The 22,289-nt window shown below is 40.2% G+C and overlaps 1 protein-coding gene across 1 annotated transcript; it reads right to left on the minus strand.

The window, feature by feature from the left end:
- Positions 1-564: 564 nt before the first annotated feature.
- On the minus strand, positions 565-18,323 carry LOC118209798 (vitamin K epoxide reductase complex subunit 1-like protein 1). Its single transcript, XM_035385464.1, has 3 exons — positions 17,931-18,323; positions 6,930-7,039; positions 565-6,168 (listed from the first exon to the last, which is right to left on the minus strand). The coding sequence occupies exons 1-3, from the start codon at positions 18,119-18,121 to the stop codon at positions 5,942-5,944; spliced, it is 528 nt and encodes a 175-aa protein (XP_035241355.1). The 5' UTR covers positions 18,122-18,323; the 3' UTR covers positions 565-5,941.
- Between the last annotated feature and the right edge of the window lie 3,966 nt (positions 18,324-22,289).

Genomic DNA, 22,289 nt, shown 5'->3' on the forward strand with positions numbered 1-22,289 from the left:
ATATGGGAGGTGCCAGCCATTCTGCGGTCAGCACAGCCACTGCCTGTTCAGGACCGTCTGAGGCATTGAAAGGTGCAGCACTGGGGACAGCAGCATTAAACTCCACCAAATTGCTTTCATCTCCCAAAAAGCTGCTGATCACTTCCTCTACATCTTTCGCTTTCAGGGTCAGGGGACACTTGAATCGCTTTGTTTCTTCTCCAGAATATCTTTGAAGTAACACATTAAGGAGTTCAGAAAGAAGTTAAATCCATGATTGCTTCTAATTTATATTAGATGTTCATGATGTTTTCTGGGGTATTAAGATGTTACAATCTATTGGTCTGTGTCTACTTAGTATAAATGTTTCTAAAATGTCCACTTAATATGTTGCTCCGTACAGATCCATGTTCAATTTGAAGTTCTTTCAAATTAAATTACGCTGTACCCTGCATTGACTGAAACATAACATTCCAAAGCAGGAAATTTGTGCATTCAGGTGCACTAAAATGACAGTAAAACCCATCCCACAAATCTTGGAAACTTTCCTGCTTCTCAGGAGATAAGGAAGAGCAACACAGAGTAGTCATTTACATGGAAGAATTTTAATAGACCATTTCCAGAAAACAGTGACACAACTGAAATACTGACACCTGCGACTCAAAAGTTATTAGGCCTATCTCATGAGTCATGGCCAGTATGTGAGGGTGTGTTGCTGAATCTGAGGGTGCGTTTCTGTATCTGAGTGTGTGTTTCTGTATCTGAGGGGGTGTTACTGTATCTGAGGGGATGTTTCTGTAGCTGAGGGGGTGTTTCTGTAGCTGAGGGGTGGTTCTGTATCTGATGGGGTGCTTCTGTATCTGAGGGTGTGTTTCTGTAGCTGAGGGGTGTTACTGTAGCTGAGGAAGTGTTTCTGTAGCTGAGGGTGTGTTTGTGTAGCTGAGGGTGTGTCTGTGTATCTGAGTGTGTTTCTGTATCTGAGAGGGTGCTTCTGTAGCTGAGGGCATGTTTCTGTAGCTGAGGGTGAGTTTGTGTATCTGAGGGGGTGTTTGTGTATCTGAGTGTGTGTTTCTGTATCTGAGGGGGTGTTTCTGTAGCTGAGAGTGTGTTTCTGTAGCTGAGAGTATGTTTCTGTAGCTGAGGGGCTGTTTCTGTAGCTGAGGGTAGTTTGTGTATCTGAGGGGGTGTTTGTGTATCTGAGGGGGTGTTTCTGTAGCTGAGGGTGTGTTTGTGTAGCTGAGGGTGTGTCTGTGTATCTGAGTGTGTTTCTGTATCTGAGAGGGTGCTTCTGTAGCTGAGGGCATGTTTCTGTAGCTGAGGGTGAGTTTGTGTATCTGAGGGGGTGTTTGTGTATCTGAGTGTGTGTTTCTGTATCTGAGGGGGTGTTTCTGTAGCTGAGAGTGTGTTTCTGTAGCTGAGAGTATGTTTCTGTAGCTGAGGGGCTGTTTCTGTAGCTGAGGGTAGTTTGTGTATCTGAGGGGGTGTTTGTGTAGCTGAGAGTGTGTTTCTGTAGCTGAGGGGCTGTTTCTGTAGCTGAGGGTGGTTTGTGTATCTGAGTGTGTGTTTCCGTATCTGAGGGGGTGTTTCTGTAGCTGAGGGGCTGTTTCTGTAGCTGAGGGTGTGTTTGTGTATCTGAGTGTGTGTTTCCGTATCTGAGGGGGTGTTCCTGTAACTGAGGGGGTGTTTCTGTAGCTGAGGGCATGTTTCTGTATTGGAGGGTGTGTTTCTGTAGCTGAGGGTGTGTTTCCGTAGCTGAGGGGCTGTTTCTGTATCTGATGGGGTGCTTCTGTATCTGAGGAGGTGCTTTTGTAGCTAGGAACACCTGCTATTGTTTTTTTGCTTTGCTTTAATGCACAACTGTCATTTAAGATGCAACTGAAACAACTGTCATTTAAGATGCAACATTTCAAGAATGCACATTTGGCAAATTCTGAATATTTTTACCCAAGAACAACTCTTCCACAAACAGCTTTGTGATGCTCACATATATACCGTATCCTCATCCTCCCATCCTTTACATTTTCTCTACAAACAGTCTAAGGTGTTAATCTACACAGGGTATCATACATTGCCATAACATGCAGGTCCCTTTTGTATAAAATGGAGGCCTTCACTTTCCATAAAAATGGTTTAACATGACCTTCAGGTTTCACCCGTTAAACATTTAGACAGACGTACACTTCCAGATATTAATCGTTGAGTAGAATCATGGCATCAAACCCACTGCAAGAGTCACTGTTCTGTTGCAATAATTTAAAATCATTTTATCATGACAGCAAATCTGATGGCTATTCTGTCCCCTACTGCCACAGGCGTTACAGAAAAATGGTGTTCAATAAACAAACCTGTGCATTCCAAGTTAAAAAGAACAAAGAACAATATACAAATGCACAGGTGATTGTTGCACACCACCTTAAATACGTCTTAAACCCCCCCACCCAAACATAATAATAATCAGGTTTTCTTGAAAAAGACAAACAGGAATGCATTTTGTTCCTTAACACTTAACTCATAACAGCTCAAACAGGCCAAACATTTCAACACAAGGCACTTTTATAGGTTTCATTGACTCAGGCACTGCACATCAAAACCTGGGACTCAGAAATGATGTAATGTATGCTAACTACATACAGTTCATTTGCATCCTGTAAAGGCAAATCTTAACAAAACTCCAGGCTGTATTGTATAATATTAATAACCCACTCATTAATTTCTGGAAAGCTCACTATTGTATTTGGGGGTTACTTGGCTTAAAGTTTAAAAAAAAATCTCTATCTTTCGCTCTCTCCCACACAAGAACACACTTTTGCTACCGGCAATCACAAAAGCACCCCTTTCAAAGTACAATATTCCAGTAATGCATATAATCTAGTATTGTGCATATACTAAAGCATTTCACTCTTGACTTCAAACCACAGAGGCATACATCCATCATAAAGAATCAAGTAAACACTAGGGATGCAAAATTATATTGCAGGCATTGGCCAATAAGCTAGTATTGGGCAATATGCTGGACTGATAGGATGAAGCAAGATTCATATGCAACACAGGTCATCCATTTGACGAGCCGCTAATGCTGTTGAATTAGGTGAAAATTTGGTGCTCATAAGTCATCTGAACTTATTATTCTTCATTTGTTATTTTTACCAGCCAAACTCAGGCAAAGCTACAAAAAGACTCTGTGGCTCTGTAGACTCATGCTCTTTCAATTATTCGCTTCCATTATTTAGCAAATTCAAATATTTTGTCACACAAATAAAATTTGTTATATTTTTCCTCCGTAAGTTGACGTAAGCTGTGTTCATCTACCTCATGGATGTGGAAACTTGGCTGCGGTTTGCATTTGCGCTATAATGAGGTATCCACATTAGCCAATATGGCCAGCTAAATATTAGATATTGATATCAACCCCATAAATTCCAATACTGTGCATCCCTAATAAACTCATCTTATTTATCACTGCCAGCACCCTACATATTAACTATTTGATCATTGCTCTGCTATAAAAACCAAGGCCAGCTACAACGTAGCATGTGCCACTTTACTTTGAAATAATGAAATGGGGCCATCTGGGTAGTGTAGAGGTATAAGCACTCGCCTACCACCGCAACGACCCGGGTTCAATCCCTGGCAGTGGTACTTCGGACTTGGTCAGACATTCCTACAAACACAATTGGCAATGTTCGCAGGTGGGAAGCCAGTGAGGGTATGAGTCCTTCATGTTTTTCTGGAAGATTCTCAAAGCGTGGAATGCAAGAACATGCTCCATCCAGCCTGATGTGCTTTGCCTTCTGAGTTACTCTTATGATGACAGTTCAGTTGCCATGCTGTGCAGGACTCATTTACAGTCTCTGTCTCACATGACTCACACAAACCTCATTCTTTGAAACCAACTGCGTTTCAGTGACCTCACAGAACCTCACACTTAGGCCAAAGGCTGGCAGCCAGTAGTCCTCACAATACAAAAACTAAATATTTACAAGAAAAGGCTGGGGCCTGATGTTTTCTCATTTCTTAATATAAAAACAGGATCATAAATGTACGCAAAGCGTACCAGGTGTTTACCATTCCATGACAAACTGTCATTTACCTCAACTCCTCCCCAGACCTACACACACCGACACACAACATGACTTCTGCTTCTGCATGCCTTTTGGCCCCGAATGATCAGATCACAATGGTCAGCCTTGATTAATTTCCTGAAACCTCACCATTCTAGGCACTTGCAAGGGCTGTTGTGTACTTCAGGACAGTTTCAGGACGTGATTTGACTTGTGTGCAAAATTAATACCTGTGCGGCATGTTGTACAGGTACAGGTTGCCTGTTTGAAATTCCTTAGTATTTACGAGTGACCACACTTGACCCCGTGGAGTGATGTTTGGCAGTAGCCAACCAATCATCATCTGTGCGGTGTATGCAGGCTTTGATTGTTAACTATGTGTTTTTAAATCATCAATGCAGACACGGTCAGCAACCTTCGCACATGCCACACATTCTGCACAACCCCTATGCAGACCCATTTTTACATGTACTCCACAGCAGTATAAAACAGCCTTCAATCATAAATCATAGACCTTGTTGCGGAGCTGAAAAACTGGAATACACTGACATTGAGCTGCAATACAGAAAACAAACACCATTTCATAACACAACCTTGTGGGAAGCCATTACCATTGTGCCACACGAAAACTACTGATGTACAAATTTTAACGACACACTTGATAACAAAAATCACACAGAACATTGGGCCAGCATTGACAATAAAACATACAATTATAAAGTGAAATTACCACCCTCAGAAAAATACAAAACCTTAAATAAATATTTTGTTTAGTTGCAGGTATACTACATGCCTGTATTGAAAAACAGCCCATGCATGTTCGATAGGACAAAAAGAATGTACTCGCAATGACCATATAACATACTTGGAAAAAAACCCCATATCAATCCGAATAGGACACCTACACAATAACATCAGGATTCTACTGGTTAAAGAACACCTCCATTTACTAACCAGCTGTGAAGCCAACGCAGCCTAGGCACAAGTCCTCGAAATTTCAGCATCTATAAGACCTATACATTATCTTGGTTTCTGAGGAACACAACCTATGGTTCACTTCTGCCATGTTACCAGGAATACCCTTATGCATACTCTTAAAGAAAAATAGAACGAAAGATATGCCATACTGGTGTCCTAGCTGCGTAAAAGACATTTCTAAAAATATTCTGGGTGGGTGGTAAGAAAAAGGAAAAAAATGCTACCAGTGAAAGGTATAGAATGTAAATTTCTCAGAATAATCTGTCCCCGACTGAAAATAACTCCACAGATGGACAGCAGAAATTAGGCTGCCACACCAACTACACAGACACGTGCCAAAGCTACCCCCCCCCCCCCCCCCTCTATTTAAACACCTACAAATCAAATAAATGCTGCTCATCATTGTATGGTAAACATAAAATTCATAATATGTCAGTTATTTGCATGGAATCTCATCCTTGAACTCTGCAAGTTTTTTGATTAGGCATTTATGTCTTTGCCCCATAACTCTGGACTTTTAGGCACTCAGTACAGCTCCAACACACACACAAAACTGACTGATATTTCCTCCATTTATTCAGAAGTCCAGTTTTAATGTTTGTTTTCCTCCAGAGACTGAGATATTCTTAAAGATGCGGAAGAGAGTTCAGCAGTTTTGTGTTTTTCGTGCTTTTCGTGCTCCTCAGGAAAGGATATTATAGTTTAAGTATCCTCTTTCCAAATAAAGCACAAAAATGACCTGTCCTTACCACAGTCCTTTTCACTGTTCTAACAATATTTGCCCCAGAAAGGAGGTTCACATTTTGCATTTACCTTCTTTGGTTTTCTTTCTTTTTTACGTCATATAAACAATGGAAGCAAGGTTTCCATCTGACATTTGAAAAATGTTCAGAGGTCTTCTCTTTTTTCTGAAGTGTTTTGTTTTAGTCCTCCTTAGTTTGAAGCTTCTGCTTCCAGGCCTCATTCAAGTAAACCAGTCGCTTGTAGTTGAGCATAAACAGAATGAAGTTCAGCACACACGTGGAGATGCCGATGATGCAGACGTCCTTCAGCACAAAGTACAAGATGTAGCTCAGATATAACGAGCCCATGACTGACACAATGGACGTCGCCATGAGGGTCAATGCAGCCATTGCACTGACAGTGAGGCCTACAGACAGGGGGAAGGGTCATACTGAGAGCACAGCATAGGGAAGGGTCAGACTGAGAGCACAGCATGGGGAAGGGTCAGACTGAGAGCACAGCATAGGGAAGGGTCATACTGAGAGCACAGCATAGGGAAGGGTCATACTGAGAGCACAGCATAGGGAAGGGTCAGACTGAGAGCACAGCATAGGGAAGGGTCAGACTGAGAGCACAGCATGGGGAAGGGTCAGACTGAGAGAACAGCATGGGGAAGGGTCAGACTGAGAGCACAGCATAGGGAAGGGCCAGACTGAGAGCACAGCATAGGGAAGGGCCAGACTGAGAGCACAGCATAGGGAAGGGTCAGACTGAGAGCACAGCACGGGGAAGGGTCAGACTGAGAGAACAGCACGGGGAAGGGTCAGACTGAGAGCACAGCACAGGGAAGGGTCAGACTGACACAGCATGGGGAAGGGTCAGACCGAGAGCACACCATAGGGAAGGGTCAGACTGACACAGCATGGGGAAGGGTCAGACCGAGAGCACACCATGGGGAAGGGTCAGACTGACACAGCATAGGGAAGGGTCAGACTGAGAGCCCAGCATAGGGAAGGGGACTCGCAGGCATTAGAACACAAAATTCTGCCATAAACTATTTAAAATAAAAAATAAACATCCACATACCACAGATTATGGTGAATTTATGGACAGCTAAGTTGTTTTGTCACATTTTTTTTAACCACCCCAAACGCTAACCCACGTTTAACCTCTTTTTAACATACTTACCCAGTAACAGCTGAAACAGATAAAATATAAGTCCATAGACGCTGTTTGGCTGGTTCATTGCACCATTTTCACCAAAAATTGCGCCTAGTAGTCCAAATCCCGTACCCCACCTGTAATGACAGTAAAAATAGTGATGGCTCTTTTATGTTTTATGACTTTGCCTCATGCCGGTGTGACACCCCTGGGAAGGAGACGTGGCAGTTCCAGAAGAAGACCGTTAGTGGCCACATAGAGAGAGAGAGAGAGAGAGAGACCGCACAAACAAAACTGAAACTCGCTCTCATTGTGCACTCCTAGTCTCGGCCCCGAGCTGTGAAGAGCGGCACTCTTTTAAGCACCTGGGCTAACTGTTAAACACAGCCCAGATGCGTGTGCTCTCTCCACCAGCCAGTGCGACCGAGATCAATCCGCTTCTCCGAATGCGAGAGACTTCCATGAATTTCATTGGTCACTGTACAAAAAAAACGCCGATAACAGGCTCCAAAGGCAATCGAAAGCCTACAATCAAGATTAGATACTGAAAGCTCTTATAGGTATAAAAAGTGCTGGTGTACATGGTGAAACCACAATGAATTTATATACCCTTTAATAATAGCTCAGAAGCTGAACATTAACCACATATGAATTGTTTAATTACAAATCTAAAATTAGAGCTAAATCAAGAAAAAATGGTTTTGTTGAAAACATTATGGCCCTCACTGAATTCACGTACACTCACCGGCCACTTTATTAGGTGCACCTTCCTAGTGCCGGGTTGGACCTACTTTTGCCTGCAGAACTGCTTCAAGGTTCGACGCTGTGCGTTCAGAGACGCTCTTCTGCATACCTCGTTGTAATGAGTGGTTATTTGAGTTATTGTTACCTTTCTATCAGCTTGAACTAGTCTGGCCATTTTCCTCTGACCTCTGCCATCAGCAAGGCATTTTGCCCAGAGAACTGCCGCTCACTGGATATTTTCTCTTCTTCGGATCATTCTCTGTAAACCCTAGAGATGGTTGTGAATGAAAATCCCAGTAGATCAGCAGTTTCTGAAATACTCAAACCAGCCGGTCTGGCACCGACAATCATGCCACGAGATATGTGCTAATTAAATATTTGCGTTAACGAGCAGTTGAACAGGTGTACCTAAAAAAGTGGCCGGTGAGTGTGTACACAGGGAAGCTCGCTAGATAAAGTCTTACTCTTTGAGATCATGTAGTAGGAATAAAATAAGAAAATATAATTAATTTACTGAGAATAGATACTAAGAAATAATAATAACAAATTAATAACAACAACAATAATAATATTCATAAAAATACATGTTTTAAACTGGAAAACTGATTTTTTTTAATTAATTTTTTTATAGATGGCTGGAAAAGAAAGGAGTAAAAGCAACGTGTGGAGTTATTTTGAATTCACTCCACTTGAAGATGGTGTTAATATATATATATTTAATTTAATATCATATATATATAAATATATTTATATATATATATATTACGGCTGTCAAATTAACGCATTAATTTTGATTAATTAATTAATTATAAAAATAACGCGTTAACAAAAACAACGCAAATTAATGAATATAATATCACTTAATGTCTATGTTAATTTATGTACCGATGTTACTATAAGTTGCTGCATGTTAAATAACACTACCTGTAGGAGCTACTAACCAAGCTACTACTCAACTACTAACCAACACGCTACAGCTTGGAACAATAGATTTTCTAGTCGTTATTTGCGGTTTAGTTTGTTGTTTATTGAGGTAGCAAGCAGTTGTATAAAAAGATGAACGTACCCGGTTTGTTTCCAATTCTATTGTTCCAAGCTGTAGCGTGTTGGTTAGTAGTTGATCTGGTGTTGGTTAGTAGTTGGTCTGGTGAGAACTGTTTGTGCTCCCCCTTCCTGTGCCTTCCATTTCTTGTGCTACTATTTCTTGTTACCTTTGCCCTTAAAATACAACCCTGTGCATCTAATCACTGCCACCAAGTGTCCAAAAATAATACTGTGCAATATATCTAAACAAAATAATGACATGCCAACAACAAACATAAATGGCTCCTACACACCGGCCCCTAATTGCCTTAAGTATATAACAAAACATTTACCAATAAATAATAAAAGGAGCTATAGACATTACACATTACACCCTTTTTTATATTAACACATTTTCAAAAAGGTATGTACTATGTGTTGGCATTTAATCTTCTTTTGTGATTCTTCAATCTTCTTTTTTATTTTTAGGGCCAGAGGTTCCAGAACATGGCACCTGATGGGATCTGATCTTTACCACCAGTCCTTGCTGTCCTTAGGTCTCAGCTTCTTGGAGCAGACATAACTTTGTTATTGGTCTTTCCAAGATGTTGCTCTTTGTCTGAAGTCGAACTGAAGTCGCACAAGACCGTGTGCATCTGATTTGGTCCACCAGTATTCTGCCCATTAACCAGGAGCCTCGTGGCAGTAGAATCAACCACCACAACTATGTCACCTGGATCAAAGCTTAAAGCTTCTTTTCACCTTTGACCACCGTTGTCGTTCTTGGATAAGAGGCAAGTATTCCTGTGTCCACCATTTCCAAAAGAGATCTTCAGGAAATAAACACTGTCCACGTAGTTTTGCTTTAAAGACTTACATCTCTTTATCAACCTTCTCCTTTAGTTTTCCAGGATCATTTCCAAAGCTACTCACAGCAGTATGAATGCCCTTTCTCCTTTGAGTCAACTGCAAGAGTGTTGATTTTACTTTAAGAAGCCAAGCTACAGCAGTCTTCAGATTCCTCCATGATGAGAAATAGTTGATGTACTTAAGCACTGTTGTGCTATCGGTCCAGAAGACGGATTTGTCCAGTTGAAGCTGTAATTCTTTTCACAGCATTGTGTCAACTCTGACAGCTAGGACTGCAGCTGTAAGCTCCATTCTGGGAATCGTTATTTGTTTTAATGATGCCACTGGATTTTCCTATTATGAATGCAACATGCACTTCTTTGTTATCATTTTCCAGTCATAGATATGAAACAGTACCATAGCCTCTTTCGCTGGCGTCCGAAAAGTGGTGCAGCTGTGCATATCTGATTTGACCAAAGCTTGTGAGCTTCATGCACCGGTCCACTTTAAACTCCGCCATCTTGTTGAGATCTGCTAGCCATCCTGTCCACTGCTGAAAGAACGTTTAAGGTATGTTTTTGTCCCATCCAAGGTTTTTCTTACAGAGCTCCTGCATAATCAGTTTTGCCGGCGGAGTAAATGGTGCGATAAATCCTAAGGAGTCGTATATAGAGCCGACCATGGACAAGATGCCACGTCTTGGGTATGGTCGTTCCTGTGCAGCAATTCTGAACTTGAACACATCTGTTTCAACGCACCAGTGCAAACCCAGTGCTCTTTCCATTGGCAGATTGTCTTTGTCCAAGTGAAACTCCTTAGTCTCTTTGGTTCTGTTTTCTTGTGGAATGGATTCCAATACAGCACGACTGTTTCTGATCCACTTTGACAGCATGAATCCACCCTTTTGGCAGAGAGCAGTCAGGTCTCTTACCATTTGAAGTGCTTCCTGTTCCAAAGACATGGATTTCAAACAATCATCTACATAGAAGTTGTTCTTTACTGTGTTTGTCACCTCTGCTGGAAAGTGAGCTTTGTTGTCTTCAGCAGTCTTCCTTAAAGTTTGCGCAACTTGGTGAGGACATGGCTCCAAAAAGATGTACATTCATCCAGTATTCAACAAGATCTTGCTGTACATCACCATCGGGCCACCACAGGAATCGCAGATAGTCAATACGCTTTTCTGATACTTTGACCTGATGAAACATTGCTGTGATGTCAGCCATCAAAGCAACTGGTCCTTGTCTGAATTTGATGAGAACTCCAATGAGTAAGTTGGTAAGGTCTGGACCCTGCAGCAGTTGGCAGTTAAGCAATGTTCCTTTGAAGACTGCACCACAGTCAAAAAACACTCTTAAGGTTCCTTTCTTTGAGTGATACACCCCGTGGTGTGGGATGTACCAGAGTTCTCCATCACTTCGATTCAGCTGGTCCACTGGTACCATTTCAACATAACCGTTGTCAATTATTTCTGTGAGTAAAGTTGTATATTCATAATATAATTTCTCATTCTTGCCAAACTTGTGTTTCAGGCTCTGGATGCGCTGCTCTGCAATGCAGCGGTTATTTGGCATGCTGGGATTTTCTTGTTTGAAAGGAAAGTCAAGGCAGTAGTGTCCATCTGTCATCTTTGCTGAGTGATTCACAATATCCTAGAATTTTACATATTCTCTGGACATTTCCTCTGTTTCCATGCTGGCTCTTTCACTGAAGTCATGATTGTACTGTTTTACCAGTAGCTCCTCTAGGTTTACTATGGATATTTGATTGACAGCAGCAGCAGGGCAGCCAATTTCATCCCTGATGTCATTGTCTCCTCTCTGGGGACCATAGATGACCCACCCCAGTAGGGTCCTCACAGCGTATGGTCCATCTCCTTGGCTGTTGACCAGCTCCTAAGGTTCCAGTACCTTTGAAGCATTTTTTCCAATGAGTAGGTCAATACCAGAGTCTATTCCATGAATCTTGATATCCTTCAAGTAAGGCCACTGTGTCAGGTCTTCTTGTTTGGGAATGTTGAGCTGGGAAACAGGCATGGTCTTGTGTGTGAACACATCAGATAGTTGAATTAAATCATCTTTGTCTAGACTAGATATTTCCAAACCTGAGATATCAAGCTTTCTGTGCAAAAGGTAGATGAACTTCCATGATACAAAAATTTGCATGTTTGCAACACTGTGTCCCCCTTGTGGCTCTTTACTTGTACTGGTACAGTGGAGAAGATGCAGTTATCACCGGCCCCAATATGCCCACATGTATGAGGTGAGAGAACAGTATTACTCCAAACTGGTTTCTCATTCTGTTCTGTATGTTCTGGTTTCTTTTCTTTGTCCTTTTGTTCAGTGTGAAGGATTTCAGGATGATTTTGGTTGCACACTCCACAAGTCAGACAATTCTTTCTGTCTTTGCTCATGTGTCCTATTTTCAAACATCCAAAACAGACTCCCTTCTCCTTTAGGAAATCAAATCTTTCTCTGTGCATTTTCTTCCTGATTTGTGGACACCGCCCCAATGTGTGACCACTCTTATTACAGAACAAACAAGAACTTTGAGAATTGGTGGTAGATACATTTCTTTTCATTCTGTTTCTTGTCATCTTTTCTTGCACTGGTGTTTCTACAGGTGTTACAGTTGTTGCAAAACAGCTTCCTCTTGGTCTTGATTTTTCTCTTGCTTTAGCAAAAGTAGAGCTGTTGACAGTTGCAATTGGCTTTGCATCCTGAATGTTTCCAAAAAGTGGATCTGACAGTATCCTCAACTGTCTCTCTATGAAGTCTACCAGGTCAAAAAATCTAGCTTGATGTCCACACTGCTCTTGTAGCTGACATGCCCTATTCCTCCACTTGTCTCTGAGCTTGTAAGGCAGTTTCAGAAGGATGGTTTTCATATTGGAAGCAACATTAATTTCCTCCATATAGGTGAGATGTTCCATTGTACTGCAACAACCTCTAAGGAACAGTGAGAACACAATGCTTTCACATCCTCTGATTTGATCACTGACCAGGAAAATGCTTTGTCCATATATGCAGTGGCAATCTTGTATTCATGACCAAAATGTTCTTTAAGCAGGGCTTTTGCTTTTTGATAGCCCCGGGCTGGAGGCAAATGTTAGCAGCTGCGGACTAAGTCTTTTGGATGCCCTCTTGTGTATTTCTCTAGAAAATGCAAGCAGTCACTGTGGTCATCAGTGTTTCTTTCCACTCCTCTCTCAAATGCCCTGATGAAAACTTCATACTGCAAAGGATCACCATCATAAACAGGAATGTCTCTTGGTGGTAAAGTAGAAGAGAGATTTTGTTGAGTCAGAAGAGCAGTGATGTAATTTTGCCTCTGAATTATGTTACAGATATCACCTTGGTTACCATCATTCAGTACAGGGGGTGTAGTGCGAACATGCCCCTGCACAATTTTTGCATGAATCTGTGCATTTTGCCTTTGAAGAGAGTATTGAGTTGGATGAGTAACGTCATGAGCTCTAACAGACGGTCCATGAGTTGTTTCTTATGGTCTAACAACCTGTTGCTGGGAGGAAGATTCAGTTCCCATCAACACATTCTGTATCTGTTGCCCATGACCAGGTAAATATTCATTTCAATTCATCAAGTTTTTAAACTACAGTTACAGTGGGGCGGGGTGGTTGAAAAGCTCACCAGCGACATCTGTTGGTTAAAACGTGAACGCAATAGGAAAACAGCAGGTCTGAGATCAGTGTTCTTTACCCTCATTTTGCGTAGTGACATTCAACCTTTTTACAGTCTCTGCATTCAACACGCTTCCAACTATCACAAGCTAACGTTACATAGCAAGCCACCATTTCTTATTCAGTAGGCTAACTAACCTCGTTACAAAATGCGTTATCACTTCATCTCGTCGGTAAGTAGCCTACATTCTTTTTATATTAACTTAAGCAGTGTGTAGGTAACGTTAAACTAGTAGCTAGAATGTAACGTTCAATATATTGTAACATTACGTGACTTATTAAAAGCCAACGAAATAACGACTTCACGTTTACTAATAATGTTAGCTTGATGACATTGATGTGCACGACAACGTTGTCATAAAAATTTTCCCTACCGTGAAAACTGCCTGACTTGTTTACATTTTGGACAGATGTGTCTACAGAGTAAATCCATCGTTGTTTCCGTCCCAGTACTTTCGACACAAGCAATATCGGAAAAATTACGGTGAAGAGTGCCTGACCGGCAAAGAAATGTGTTAACACAGCAGCAAAGTTAGGCTATATCTAGAAATGCCGTCTTTGGGGAAAAAACGCTACGGTTGAGGGTCAGGCACTCTTCATGGTAAGAAGACTTTTTTTCGATATTGCTTGTGTCTGAAGTGCGGCGGCGGAAACAACGATAGATTTACTCAGGAGCCACATCTGTCCAAAATGTAAACAGGTCAGGCAGTTATCACGATCGGGAAAAAACTTAGCTAGCTAGCCAAACAGTCAGTAACCCAGATACTTCCTTTGTGACATTTAGCGATAATGTCAAGGAGGAAAAGTAGCCTACTGTAAAAGCCAAAAAAACCTTAGACGGTTTTTTAAATGTTTAAATGTGCCCAGCATTCCAAGGCTTGTTGTAAGATTCGGTAGCCAATCAGGACTTTTTTCCAAGTTTTTTGTAGAGTGCAAAAACTTTGATTTTATTTATTTTAATTTAATTTCTTTTGTTGTTGTTGAAAACACAGCATTCCAAGACTGTACATTGTTGTCAGATTCTTTGTAAGACTCTGCTATGCTGTAAATAGTTGTTCATTTTTTAAAATGTGTGTTGAATAAATGACTTATTTATAACCACATTCACATTACGTAGTCATATTTTCAAATCTCCAGTCAGCTTTTAGCACTGACTTAATGTAGTGCCCCATGGAATCTGTGTTATAGCTTTATTAAATTCTAAATTCTGCGATTCCGTCCGTGGTTCTGTTATCACAGAAACTACAGGGCCCTCCTTAATGCTGCCATCAGTCTGTTGCTGGCCCACGCCGGGCCCCATCAAAAGACACTTGGCCGCCGGCCCGCGTCGGGCCCTGTCAAAAGATACCTGCCACCGGGCCTAACAACTTTTCTGGGGGAATCCCTGATATGACATGCCAACAATAAACATAAATGGCTCCTACGCTACCTATATTGCTAAATAACCCAACCATCGCATTTTGCCACACTGTCAGCCATTATGGGGTTTTCCCTATTTACCTGGTCTAGCACCATGCAACTTTTTTATTTTCCCTAAAATCAAGTCTGCACTCAACAGAACCCGTTTTGAGTCTGCTCCAAAAGTGAAGAAGAAAATGACGGAGCTTCTGACACAACTAACGGAAGAAGGCCTACTGCACTGCTTTGATCAGTGGAAGTCCAGAATGCAGTGGTGTGTAGTTGCAGAAGGGGAATATATTGAAGGGGAAAGGAATATAAATGTAAGTTTTCTTCATTAAAATTGAATTACAGCATTAGTCTCATTATTCAGACCTGCCAACCTTAGGAAAATATTTTGAGTACCACAATAATCAGTGTAGCGCTTAGTTCACATGCTTTCGCACCACTTCGCTTTGCACGCACACACAAGCCTTTCTTCATAATTCTAGTTTTGACTGTTAAAGTGATCAGGCAAAATTGTATAACTTGACCTGATTCTAAAATATGACTTGCACTGCACTGGGCTATATTATGACATACTTTCAAGTCAAAAGTTTAAGTACACCTGCTTAAAACAATTTTTTCATTATTAATATTTCATTATATGATATGTGTGCCTATACAAACTGATAACCATAAGTGAATTGCATTCACTTATTTAATAAAAATGGAAATAATTTATTTTGTATATTGTAACATGTTTTCATTTTCAAGTATTTACAGAAACGTATGTTGTAATGTAAAAAAAAAAGCTTATGTTGCGATGTAAAACACTGTCGATTGTGAATAAAACCAAGTTTCTGTTCATGATTTCCATTTTTATTTAATAATTAAATAATTGAATCAGCTTATATAGGCACACATCATATAGGCCTAATGAAAAAAATAGTATTCAATTGAAAAATTATCTAGGAATGTAGGCTTTTGTAACTAGAGGTTTAGCCAAATTATTACCTGAAGCTCCTTGGTGGCTAATGTCAAAATCATAATTGCACAACGTGCAAATAGCATGGTGCGGAAGTTTTGAGGGGCGGAGGCACGGCCACATTGCTCCTGATATTTCGCGAGGAACTTCTGGTGGGCATGGACTCGCTTCTTTTTAGTAGGTCTGCTGCTCTCTCTCTCCTTGTTAGTATCCTCGTCATCTGACTTATTTTCTAACTGAATTATTTGCTACGTTAGCAGTCTATAGTCAAACATCTTTGCAATGGTCACTTTGCTCCAACAGAGCGTGCGCGATTCAAAGTTTGAACAGGGAGTCTCCGTGGCGTTTGAGTTACTGCAGCTAAATTACTCCATCAGTTATTCACACGTCTGGTAACGAGGTTAAATCGCATGCGAGCTACTACTACGGCTAACTATATACACAAATTAATCTCATTAGGATATACCCCTTGAAATGCATCATCATCGTAAAGTAACCAAACATGTTTTACCGTTTTATATAACATTACGGTCACATTTTTCTTCTTGATTATTACTCCCCACTTCCCATTTTACCTCAGCAATGCAGCGTTACGCCTCGGTAGATAATAAAGTACCGCTGCATATCAATGGATGTTGAGTGGGTCGGGGAGCGGTTACAGAACCACAAGCACAAGGTCGTAGCATCTGGTTCAATCCAAGGGATGTAGTTTAAATACCAAATAAATGTACGGAATTGTTTTGTATTAATTGGTTGTTTTCCGTAATTAAATTACAATTATATATATATATATATATATATATATATATATATATATATATATATATTTGCGTAGTTTCAGCTGGCATTTCGTACCTGCGTATTTTGACCAAGAATTGCGTGGTTGGTACACAAAATGCGTGCAGGTTGGCAGGTCTGCATTATTTAATAGCCACACCACGTATTCCCAAACAGTTCTTTCATAACTTAATTTTGGTACTCGCTTATTTTAGTCAGAACCTATAGCCCTTCTTCTGCTGCTGAATGTGCCGTGGATAATTTTAGTAATTCAATCTCTGCTTTTGCAGATTCTGAATGAACTGCTATGGGTGGTTTCAATTTTGACAGGTTAAAAGACGTTTCGGATAAATTTAAGGAGGTCTGTTCTGATGTAAACCTAACTCAGATTGTTACAGAACCAACTTGTCCAAACTTGAAACATCCATGCAAATCTACTCTCGATCTTATACACTGCAACAGACCAGACAAAATTGTGGCTAATGGGGTTTTTGATATTGGTATTGAGGACTATTGCCCTGTTGTCGGTATCAGAGCATCTCGGTCCCTTCCAAAAATAGATGTGCGTAATACCACATCTGTTGTTTACGGCGTTGTCGCCCTTTTTAGTACAGTCTGGATTAACTGACAATTAATTTATTCAGTAGGTGAGGGTATAAGCTTTCTAACGATGTATAGCATGTCTAATTTTGCTTTTGGAATAGCGTTTTATAGGTCCGCGTAACGGAAAATTTTCTTATTATCGCATTCACCCTGTGGTAATGGAGTGTAGATCGGGAATTGCGCGACGCGGACCCTCAGTTGTAATATGAATGGAACCGGGTGAGCATCCGCGCGACCCGTACTAGTCCGCAGCTGTCCGCGGAACGCGGAAAGTATGAAGCAGCCTTTAGTCAGTGACTGGGGTCTTCGTACTGAACAGAACGAACAGATTCGAATCGGGAAAGTTATTCGTAATTTCCACCACTATTAATGTGAATTCTCCACATCATAAATAACAGCCCTATGATTAATAAGGAAGCAAGAGAAGGTTAGCTAGCTACGAAAACCATAGAGCATATAATCGAGTTCAGCAACAAAGTCACCAACTGAATTTGTGAGTAACGGCAACGTCTGTTGCCTCCAAAAGCGCACATGGGGAGATTATGGAAATGAATTTGCTGTAGAACATCCCATTTTAATGGGAGCTACAGTTTGCTACCATACCCCGCTGCCCGCTCCAGCCAGACAGCTAGCAGGGTAATGCTGACAAAATGTTCTGACATGTCATAAAATAATTTGACTAGTAATAAAAAGGCATAAATACAACATTATACCAGTACACTAACAGCATCACTTACCCGTAATAAAATAACCTGTATATAATATAATATAATAAGAGAAAGTGACTCAGCCCTTGATCTGAAGCTAGCTTAGAAGCAGATGAAAACTAATTTGGCTCAACTAGCAAGACACAGATGTGCTGGCAAGCAGGATCGCTACAATCTGTCTGACATCTGTCTACTGAAGTGCAAAAAACGAACGTCAGCTAACAGGCTACTTGGCTAGTTAGATGTAGCGTTGACAGAGATACCTGGAGGTGACCAATTTAGAGCAGCTCACAGAGTTGCTCACGTCGCACAAGGGCTGATAACTGGGGTCCCGCGCCTTTTCCCTTTCCACACGGAATGCATATACTGAAAATAAAATACCCAGCAAACAAACGAGGAGCCGGGCGATTCTTTCCCATCGAGGGGTAGACACTCTCAGGACGGGGGCCGCCATCTTTACACGGCCGTGCGTCGTCTTTTCTTCTTTGTAAGATTTATGAAAATTTGTTGCATGACAACACGTTGCTGCCACCTAACATTCCGGAGGTTTAAATATTTATTGGGTCATATTGTTTTTAATTATGTAATTACAATTTCAAAACGCACTAACTCCATATTCTCCTCATTTTCAATGCCTGAATAATGTGGAGGATAGTAACGTTAGACATAGATTTAGCAATCCACGTCTCCAGGTAAATCTGAATGCTGTTTTTGTCTGCTTTCACCTCCGCCCATATGCTTTCTGTTGTGAGTCAGGAGATACATATTCATATCGTGTTTTTCAGAGATGTGGTGGACTGTTCATGTCACGAAAAAGTTATGGAAAGACAAGTAATATACACCAGACGAAAAACCGATGTTGTTAAGCATATTCCAATGTGCATATTTTGGAGTTTTTACGACAAAGGTTTTATACAATTCCTCAGGCAGACACCTTAAACCTGCTAAACTGGTTTTTCCCATCCGTACTCTGTTTGGCAATCCATCTCTCAATCTTCACCTCAATTTCATGTTTTATTCTGCCCCCCATTTAAGTGTTCTTTCTCCCTGTCTTTGATATGCAGGGGGTGAACAAACTCACCCAATGCCCAGGTGCAACTCTGCCCAAGATCATTTTTGATGTCCCTAATGCACTGTAGAGCACACTTTAATAAAATTCTTGCATATCCATTGAGTGAAAAGTTTATTCTACTGATTTATAATAAAGGAAATATTATTAATATAAATATGCATTATATTGTGTTGCATTTCATTGTGTGTATTCACATCTGAGATAATTTTTTTAATTTTTGTTACTTTCTATTGTAAAATACATGTTCAAAGTATATACTGTATTTTATCATGTTCACTTTGCAGTCTTATTTTCTGTGATTAGCAAAACAATAAGAATAACAAGAGTAGTAACAATGATAGCAGTAATAATGATGGTGACTAATGAAAAAATAATAATTAAGTAGTAATAATAAGAAACAAACAATTTATTGTAAAAATAGATGTAAATTTAAAGATAAACAATATTCTAAATAATACTGATAAATAAATTCCGGTGTTATTAGTCTCTCTTAATGGGGCTACTGGCTAGTGTTCATGGTTAGTGCCTTTACGAGCTGTGCCACTCAGGAGCTCTCTTTGAGCAAAATAATAATCAGCACTTGCAATAATATACAGATTAGGAGTATAGAAGAAGATATACTTTATTGAACATCATGGGGTAATTTGTCCTCTGCATTTCACCCATCCTAGTTACTCAGGAGCAGTGGGCAGCTGCCTCTCTTGTGCTGCGCCTGGAGACCAACTCCAGTTCTGAGGAAAGTGCCTTGGTCATGGGCACCTGCAGGAGCGCACCTAACATGCATGTCTTTGAGTGTGGGAGGAAACTGGAGTACCCGGAGTAAACCCACGGGGAGAACATGCAAACTCCGCACAGAAAGGCCCCATGCCGAACCCACAATCTTTTTGCTGTGAGGTGACAGTGCTAACCACTATGCCACTGTGTCCGCCCATAAATATGCTTTAATATTTCTTGATTATGACCATATTTAAGATAGCTGTTTAAACCATTTAAAGCTGTAATTTTCTAAAGTTTGCACTATGTTCACAAAGCCACACTTTAAGCTTAATTAGGAAGTTTAATTGGCTTAATTGCCAAGTTACGCCTTGGCGGGGCAGGACGACCCATATCTATACATCACCGAGAGTTTGGCACTTTGCAGGGTTCCCTACAGAAATATCCACAATGACCACAGACCCTTAAAGACATTACATTTTGTACCTTCTGACCTCATGTAAACAGACAATTCTCAAACAACTTCACACAATAAAGTCTCAAATTTAGGAGATTTTGTGTTTTTTCCTTCTTCTTTCTTAGCAGTTACTGCACATCATCACAAATGCTCCAGTACTACAATCAAAAATTCCACCCATTTGTCATTTAGCTACATCAGTCAATAATAACATTGGATACACACACAAAATGGACATATAAGGAAGTGCACACATTTTAAAAAACCTTGCGGTTGCCATCTTTGGTTTGTGTGGAAGCCAGCTTACTTGCTAACTACTAATTACCAAAAAAAGAAAAATATTGCTTTTACAGCTGTCTAATCTTTGTAGGAAACTCATATTTCTGAAACCAATTCTCTATCATTTCACATGCAAACCCCACATAATATCGTTTCATGACTAGAAACACTTTTCAAACCTGGAACAGTAGTCTGCCTTCTTTAAAGGAACGAGGAAACGATAACATTAAAGAACGCCTTTTTCGGAAGAAGATGTATGAGCGTATGAAGACACTCCAGAAAGGATATGCTTATACTTGGTTGTCAAGTTAATTTTACAAAATTTACAAGTTCTTGTATATTTGCAACTTTCAATAAATATGGATTGTAAAATAGATGCTGTACATACTTACATACTTAGAATATTTCATTATCCCCACACGGACATTCCTAGCAGTATATAACATTCACATTTAAAAACAGACATTTATACCTAGAAACAAACAGTCATTCACACTACAGAAGGGGGAGTAAATAAACAAATACAAATCAAATGTATAAACATTTAGGCTTATTAAATAAATATTGAATCTTACAAACCTATCCAGGCATATGTTTGCCCCATTGATACACTATATGCTTGTTGGTCAAATAAAGTATAGCTAAATAAGTACTATAAATAAATAGTATTATTTCTTCTACAATAAAAAATCATTAAAATCTTATTTGTGAACACTGTGGTGTGGGGATGGCTGGTTTAAGCAGCCACACCTGCCCTGGGTCAAGCTAATTAGACCTGGCCAATTGGATAATTGGTTAAGAATTAGATAATTGGCCAGGCTAATTGGACCCAGGAACAGGAGTGGCTGCACCTGTGCGTAGTGAGGTAATCACTGCGCACAGGTTAAATCTGCCATCCCCACTCACACGGGGAGCTTCGGTCATGACTGGGTTACATCTGCTCACTTTGGCTGTAACATCTTGCCAAACCCTCGTTAATAAATCTGGACTGTTGGAACATCTTCTCCCTGTGTCTCTGTGAGGGCCCCAAGGAAAGCCACTTCGGTGGCCTGTGGCAGGCGTGTTTGTCACAAACACATTTTTCTAAACAAAACCATAATAATAATAACAATAATATTAAGGAATTGTATTCATGATGTGTTTTTCATACACCCAAAGCACTGGATGCGATCCATTGTTCAAACATATAGTGCAGTCATTTAAAATACAGCTGAATATCTGATTATTTCCACTATAAACTATTTGACGCTTTCATGTGATGCATAAACTCTGAATGACTATATTCTGTTAAGATGAAGAAACACAGGGCCAAGTTACTTGAAATAATTTAGGGAACAATGGGTAGCATTGCTTTGGAATACAGCTTATTTCATTTGTGTCAGCTAGGATAGCCAATATTGTTTATTGTAACTTCATTTTGATGCCAATACTTTTAATGACATGCCTAGATATTGCAAGTTTAAATTAATGACTTACAGACAGTGCTTTGTATGTGTGAATAACTTGCTATTGTTGGGAACGTGTACATATTTACATTTTTACATATTGTACATATTTACATTTACCCAGTCACATGTTCTGGTTGATGTACCTGACGAAGACCTTTGAGGTCGAAACGTTGTACTATTAAAAGCAGAAAAAATAGTGTGCGGATATACTCTCTCTTCTTAGATATTTATATTTTTGTCATGAATAGGCCGTTATGATTGCAACACCACATAACTCGTTTGTTTACATAGCTCACTGAACTCTTAACAGATTTTCATTTTATACACCTCCTCAGTTCCTATTATCAGGGGCCCGTAGGTGCATAGGCACCTATTATGTTTGTGCGTTTTTTCATTATTTAGAGGTTCAAGCAGCAAAGCAAATTTCAGCCCAGTTGGCCACATGACGGCACTATAGTGAACAATTAAATGCAAAATTTTCAAACCATTGTTACTCTTGATGTGTTCGACCTACAGATGTGAGATCAATATCTATACATGCGTCTTTTCTCTGGGAACAAAATACAAATGAGCATTAACAAGTAACGTCAACAGACATAAAGGGTCAGCTCATGAAACAACCTAAGTTGAGAGAAGACACTTCAGCCAACGT

This window comes from Anguilla anguilla, chromosome 12, assembly GCF_013347855.1.
Source record: "Anguilla anguilla isolate fAngAng1 chromosome 12, fAngAng1.pri, whole genome shotgun sequence".
In the NCBI taxonomy this organism is placed as follows: Eukaryota; Metazoa; Chordata; class Actinopteri; order Anguilliformes; family Anguillidae; genus Anguilla; species Anguilla anguilla.

Coding starts and splice junctions, on each gene's coding strand:
- LOC118209798 (XM_035385464.1), bottom strand. CDS start 18,121: ATGGCGGCCCCCGTCCTGAGAGTGTCTACCCCTCGATGGGAAAGAATC. Junction 7,040..17,930: donor TCTAAATTGGTCACCTCCAG/GTATCTCTGTCA, acceptor CTGTCATTACAG/GTGGGGTACGGGATTTGGAC. Junction 6,169..6,929: donor TCTGTTTCAGCTGTTACTGG/GTAAGTATGTTA, acceptor CCCTGTCTGTAG/GCCTCACTGTCAGTGCAATG.